The 7,091-nt window shown below is 53.1% G+C and overlaps 1 protein-coding gene across 1 annotated transcript in view; it reads right to left on the bottom strand.

The window, feature by feature from the left end:
* Nucleotides 1-1,450: 1,450 nt before the first annotated feature.
* The window catches only part of ALPL (alkaline phosphatase, liver/bone/kidney), a 64,175-nt gene continuing 58,534 nt past the window's right edge, over nt 1,451-7,091 (bottom strand). Inside the window, exons 10-12 of the mRNA XM_019512011.1 lie at nt 5,469-5,660; nt 3,882-4,001; nt 1,451-3,445 (exon numbers count right to left, since the gene is read on the bottom strand). Of these exons, the coding sequence (XP_019367556.1) occupies nt 3,177-3,445; nt 3,882-4,001; nt 5,469-5,660 (581 nt within the window). The 3' untranslated portion in view covers nt 1,451-3,176. The remainder of the gene's footprint in view (nt 3,446-3,881; nt 4,002-5,468; nt 5,661-7,091) is intronic.

The following is a 7,091-nucleotide window of genomic DNA, read 5'->3' as shown; positions in this document are numbered from 1 at the left end:
AAGGGACAATGCAGCGATCTCCAGAGCAAAGGGGAGGGCATGGGGAGTTGCAACAGTCAGCCGGGCCTGACAACAAGGAGACCCAGGGCCCAGATCCCCGAGGAGCCCTGAACCTGGCGGATGCTGGCCTCCCCCCGAGCTCAGAGCCCAAGCAGAGCGGAGCAGCGGTGCCCGGCCTGAATCTGCCTGCAGGTGACATGAGCTGGCTGGAAGTCCCGGGGCTACGAGTACGTTCCACCCTGGCCTGGCCCAGCCACCCCAGGACGAGGAGATGAATCTCTGTGGCAGCAACGAGGAACCAGTTTGTTTCTCCCGTGCCCCTTTGCTGGCTGCGGGCCAACGGGTTGGTTTGATTACATGGCAAATAATAGACACGGAAAGAGCTGCACCAGACATGAGCGTGGGGACTTTCCCAAGGCCTCCGGGGACTGCCCGGGTGTCTCCTTCCACTGCTCTCCTAAGCAAACCAGGACAATCACAAATGGCTTGCGAGGGGAGAATGAGCCATGACGGACCCCGGCGCAGGTGGGGTGGCCGGCAGGCTGCGTGGCCAGAGCTGTAGCTACACATCTGGGGAGCGAGGTGACCCCACGCTGGCCACCCGCATAGTCTGCAGACGGCTCCGGAGCTAGCAGCTCTTCAGCCCCGTGGGTTTGCTGCCTCGCCATCTCCTTTGCTAGCACTTTGCTCCCTCTCCCCACTACCATCCAGTTCTCAGCGGTGCTCAGATAAAAATGCTCATCTCCTTGGACCGTGGTTTGCAAAGCCACCCTGTGCTTATGGGGCCACGGATTGCATTTGTCTAGGTAGAGAGGCCTCGCTGCAAGACCCCTCGGAAGAAGGGTCCATACTCGGCAGACCACTTAGCTGGATGCTGGTCCCAGAGCTCAGGCTGAACCCCCTGTGCTGGAATGGCTCCAGAGGTCTGGCTTGGTGCATTACACTGAGAAATGACAATGGTTATAGCTAAAACAACTATTCGTTAATAAAGCACTCCTCTTGCCCCTGTATCTATGTTGCCTGGGAATCACCTTCACTCCACCCCCACCCTCCCCAGAGCATAAAGAGTCAAACACAGCCCTCAGCCCCGGGTATTTTGGGAGGGGGGAAACGTGTCTGTGATGCAAAGCTCTTTGGGGCAGGGATCATGTCTGTGTTCAGGGTTTGTACAGCACCTAGCGCTGGAGAGGCTGGGGCCACGACCAAACCTCCTACTTGCTATCGCAATCAAAATGAATCCAAAGAGGATCCTAAGGAAAAGAGGGCAGCAGGAGATGAGGGCCGCTGTCCGCACCCAGGACGCGAGAGCCCTGTTCGCTGTGGAAATATGGACTGGTTCCTGCCCCCCTGGACAGGGGTCTTACTCCTGAAGCCCAGAGGGGCTGTGGCTCCAGGGCATGGTTTGTGCCAAGAAGCTGAGGCATTTCAAACAATGCGCAATGGCCTCAAATGTACCAAAATCATTTTCTTGAAAGTCTTTATTAAAAAAAATAACTCAAAGGACAAAATTGACCCAAATTGGATACTCAGCGATTGGGGAAGGCGTTCGTATTTCCTAACGTGGAACCAATCCTCACCGGCCACGGCAGAGAGTCCCCCACCCTCACCGTCGCTCAGGGCACCCGGAGATAGGGCTGTGGACCTTTTCTCTAGACACTGGAGTATCTTAGCAAGTGGCAAGAGTCCACAAAGCAGTGGTAAGATAACAGTCATTTGGGCCAAAGTGATTCGGGATCCTGAGTCCCATTACTTTCCAATGGCATTTAGACTTCTAAATCACTGAGGCTTTTGCAACTATCTCCTGATGTCCCAATGGAGCATCATGGTATCAAGACACGATTCAAAACCAGCTTGGTGGAAATATGAACCTGCCTGATGCACAGACCAGTCCCTTTTATATGCTCAAGGGAAGTCGGGTTACAACCCATCTCCATTCGCTCTGTGGCCCCCCCTCCGCTGCGACCGAGCCCACCCTGCAGCAACAGGGATCTGGGACGTTCCTTGCAAAGCCTGCAAAGGTTTGGGTGGCCCAGGATCTCACATTTTGGTCTCAGCACCTTGGTGTCACGGCCTTGCCAAGATCTGATTAAGATGCATCATCTCCGCAGCCCTTTCGTGTCTGACAAGATGGGCTGGAGGGATGCCGTGTAGCCCATGCAAAATCAAAATCGTGCCAGAAGGCCTGGGATAAATGGCCAACCCAAGCCACACCTAGGGGCATCTGACCTGGCAAGGGCTGAGGAAAGGAGTCGAACAGAATAGGGGGATATTTCTTTTCACCAGATTTTCTCACCAGCGGTGCCACGGCCCAGAATCTGAATTGTGTCAGACTTGGATCCGTCAGACCGAGGAGGAAATTTCTGGTGCCCGATTTCTGTTAGATGTACGTGACTGATTTCTTGAGGGTGCTTTCACACCACAAACCAGACACACGCTTGACAGAAGCAAAATTTGGGTCTTGGTTCAGATCCCAACAGCCTCTGCTCCCGAAGTCGGGATCTGGGTTTTGGTTTGGGCCCATCAGACGTAGACCCTGATCGCAGGGATGGCAGCCTCTAGTTACATACAAATATCTCAGGAAAGCAGCAGCCACAGGGGAAAGGAAAAGAAAGCCAAGCACAGGAAGATGGAAAAGAGGAAGTCTGCTACTCTGTGATTGTTTTGTGTGATTTTTTAAATTGCTCGAGTGATGTCCGGGAGGAGTGAAGCCCTCGACAAACCCTGATGGACTTCTCAGAGACGAAACATATATGTCCCAGAAAGACTGCTCCGTGGCAGCTCTACCTTTGGTTTCACAGAATTGGGAACGCTCCCATCGTTGTCCAGGAAATAACTGTAAAAACAGCCCCGCGTTTCCAGCCCTCGAAGCCAACATCGAATCCGGTGCAGCCAGACCGGGGATGTTCGCCAGAGTCAGCAATGGCTAAGCCACGAGCAGAGCTCACCACCCCTTCTGGGCCCAGAGAAGGATTCACCGCCGGCCTGGGGAGAGGGCCGAGCAGGTCTGTAGATGGGGACACAGGGAGCCTTGGCAGGACTTCCAGCGGGGTAAACCCCCTGCTCCCAAATCCTCCGTATTGCACGGGGGTCTTGCAACGGGGTAGAGACCTCTGGTTGGGACAGCTGGGGAGCTCTGGTCTGTGGCAGGAGGGAGTGAGTTGCCCGAGAGCAAGTCTTCAAAACAAGCACAGGAGGATGAAGAGAGAAGCAAAGGTGGAGAGGAGAGGCAGAGCCACCCCCGTGCCACAGGGAGCCCCGGAGCGGCAGTGGTTGGTGTTTGGGCCAACGCAGGCAGCATAAGCCATGACGTGTGGGATGTAGTTCTGCTCGTGGACCCCATGCAGAAGATGAGCCATGGGCCCCTTGGCAAAGACAGCCACGTCCTCACCGCCGTGGGTCTCCTGGCGCAGGGGCACAGCCGACTGGGCCTGGTAGTTGGCGTGAGCTGCAGGGAAAGGGAACAAACCGCCGTCAGGGACCGTGGCACCTCGTGCTGAAGAGTGAAACCCCTTCTCCACTGGAGAGCTGCTAGATTAGCATCGGCGAATCTGGCCCCCCATGCATTGAAACCGGCGGAGGGGCAGAGAAGGGCCACGTAGACGCTTAAAGAAACAGAGGACCTGCCCCAGGACGGCAGCATGTCTGTCTGCTCCTGACCTGGGTTAAGTTATCTCAGCACATAAAACTCATGTATACTGGGGCCTGGATTGGTCTGTCCAAGGCTGCTGCCCGTGGCTTCTCCTCCGAGTCTGCCCAACAAGGAGCCCAGCTAGTGGCACCGGGTTGTCTGACAGGGACCCCGCTCGCTGAGATCGAGCTGCTGATGAGGAGGGCATTACCTCGAATCCCCGTGGCCATCACCGTCCTGCCCCAGAACTCACCAAAATCCACCGTGGACACGTTCTCCCTTCCTCCTCCTATGAGTTTGTACCCAGGACCATTTCCGTACAGGATGGCAGTGAAGGGCTTTTTATCCACGTCGCTCTGCATCGGAGCCAGACCTGCACGTGGAGCAGAGGTTACACACCAGTGACGGCAGCTTCGTTCATTGAGAGACCACGGCACACCCAACACTCATCCTCCAGCCTCGCCCCTCTCCAGACGTGGTTGGGGCAGGGACTGGTACAGGCTTGAGGACACATCCCTTTACACCTCGTAGGCATCCGTGTGACTGAGCGGGGTCCTATGCCACCCTGCTCATGTCCCTAAGAAACTGCCAGCGTGGCTATTCCCACAATATTCCTTCATCTGACTCTCAAAGTTATGCCCACAGAAGGGCGAGGAGGAGGAGGACACCCCAGCACCACGCTCTTGGGTCTTCAGCGGGGTGCAATAGGGCACGGTACTACTTACATGCCTAGCAGACAGAATAGGATGGGGTTCTTGATTGCTTTTATAAAAAGCCCCAATTATTCATTAATCAAGAAGCTCTTCCATCCAAACTTGGAGGTCTTCAGATCTCCATGGCTAAGCAGAGCCAGGTCTGGCCAGCACCAGGTGGGGAGACACCCCCAGAAAGGAAGCGGTGTTGCAAGTCCTCAGCAGAAGAGCCCATGGCCCGACATGAGCCAACACAGGCACTGGCCCATCAGTGGAGCCAGTGGCCCAACATGAAGCTCATCCAGCTGGAGGACTTGCCTTGGGGAGCAGTGTAGTCAAGACCCAGCCCCGTGACAGTCATGAATGATCATGTGGCACTACGAATATCTGTTTGGGTCACTATGGGATGAAGAGCTCTATACTCTTCATAAAACACCACGCATTTCCCCACTGAGCACTTCCAGCAATCTGTCACTTTACTTGATCCTGATTTTCCCTACTTGCTTCTCATATTGAGGGCTTCTGGATGCTAGCAGGTGCCGCTGGGTACTTCCACGATGCCGACCAGCTGGGGAGGGCAGAAGTTTCACGGGAGAAGAGATGACGCTGTTCTGCCACTGCATGAGTTGGGAGGCTCAGGGCATTTTGCCCGGTGTGTGGTGTGGTCTCAGCGATGTCTGCAGTGAGTTTGAGCTGCTTTAGACATCGGCTCAAGTAAAACGGAGATCTAGTTCCCAACCCACAAAACGTGGGGGTGTTTGGCACGGGAGCTTGGTCTGGAGCTGTACAAGTGAGCTGGATGCTAAACAATGACTCTGTGGCCAAAACCTCAGAGTGGAAAGGTTTCCATCACTAGGAGGTTTGAAATCAAGCCTGGATGCCTTTCTAAAGAGCATGTGGTAGATCAGCCACTATCGCTGGGCTCAGCCAGGACTTACTCAGGCTTGTGCTGAGCAGGTCAGACTGGAGGGTCTTCTCCAGCCCCTTTCTGGCCTCAGGTTCAACACTCTCTGGACTGCATATATATCTGCATGGGGTCAGGTGCCAGCCTCTCCAGGCAGAAATTGCAGACAGCAACAGTCTGGGAGCAACCTCTGGGAGCAAAGGGATCCCCAGATCCCCGGGGCATTGATGGGTTAAACACTTACCGAAAATGGAGTTGCCACGCGGCGTGTAGCCCCCGAAGGTGAACACGTGGGAGTGATCTGCCGTAACCACGGTCAGGGTGTCGTTCTCCGTGGTCAGGCGGCTGGCCAAGCCGATAGCTCTGTCCATCTCCACGGTCTCGTGCAGTGCTTGCTTGGCTTTCCCCTCGTGGTGGCCATGGTCGATCCTGCCCCCTGGGAAGGAAAGAGCAAGAAAAGACAAGAGGTCTGAGTCAAGCATACAGAGCAGTGCAATTGGGGAGCCGTCCCCCAGCGCTGATCCTTCAGGGAAATAGGCACCTAACTGTAGTAATATCTGAGATGACATTTGGAGAAGGGAAAAGGCACCCTGGCTCCTGATATGCAGGGACTGAGCAAGCATTGGGCATCATTTGTTTGTGTGACGCATAGATTCACATCCAAAACAGAGGTTTCTCCTTCTGCATCCCAAGAACGTGCCACGGGGGAAACGCAGAGATCAGTGTAGATGGATTTAAACCTGAATTTTCAACCCTGAGTGGAATCACCACATGGAAAGCCTCCACCCCAGTCACCAACTTGAATCAACTTTTCCACGTGCACATCAGCTCCTTTCTAAAGGCCTTCTCATTTGTGGATATAACCCTTACAATAGGAGTGAAGGAGAGCCCTAACACTAGATTTCACTACGGTGCAACAGGGCCTTAACGAATGACATGTTTGCCTTCCTGGTACGATGCGACTACACGCATTTACATCAACAGTGGTGTGGCTTTGCATTTTCAGCATCGTACTGCATTCTCATTTCTGGCGTGCTAGAATATGATGGAGGATACCCTACGTGTTTACTAGATAACTCTCTGTTGTTCATGATTTGCATCAGGCTGCATTAGGAACCACTGCCTGGAATGGTTTTGATAGGGATGATGCTGCCTTGAGCAGGGGTTTGGACTAAGTGATACTCAAGAGCCCCGACTCCTGTTTTCCTGTGCTGGCGACTGGAATTAAAACACGCAAAACAGCACGTGAACCCAGAGCTCGGGTAGGGAGACAGGGCTGTGTCTCCCTCTTGCCCTCAGTAGCACGTCTCCTCAAGACAAACCCTTAATAGAATACATGAACTCCTAGGCCACATTTATAAAGCTGGACCTGAAAAGTGAGATTTTTTCCCCCGATTCATCCTGTACCTAGAAAAAGCATGCAGGTTGTAACCCCAAGGTGTGGCTAGAGGCTCTGAACGCCACAACTTCATTTTTTATTTACATGTTTAGCAGATTGTAATAGTGTAGGCCTTACAATAGTTTCTAGCAAACTCATTTTAAATAGGTTTCTTTTCAAAAAGAATAAGTTATGGCCATTGAAATACTAATAGAAAACAATTTGATGTAAAATTTTAACAATGCAATTTTTAAAAATATTTTTTGGAAAAGCCGTTAATTTTTTTCCTCCTTGATGACTCCCGCTTAGAAGAAATAAGAGCAGTCGGTGGAGGTGCAGTTCTGATGTGACAAGTATTCTTCACCACGATCCCGCCCCTTTCTCTTTGTTCAAGGGTGGGAAAGAAATCAAGCTCTAGCTGGAAGGGCACTACTGAGGTCAGCATGATTTACCATATTGTCTTGCATACAACATGCATCCTTCCCCCCC

Source organism: Gavialis gangeticus, unplaced genomic scaffold, assembly GCF_001723915.1.
Source record: "Gavialis gangeticus isolate Ggan-Ray unplaced genomic scaffold, GavGan_comp1, whole genome shotgun sequence".
Classification (NCBI taxonomy): Eukaryota; Metazoa; Chordata; order Crocodylia; family Gavialidae; genus Gavialis; species Gavialis gangeticus.
This window is presented reverse-complemented; position numbering and strand designations above follow the sequence as displayed.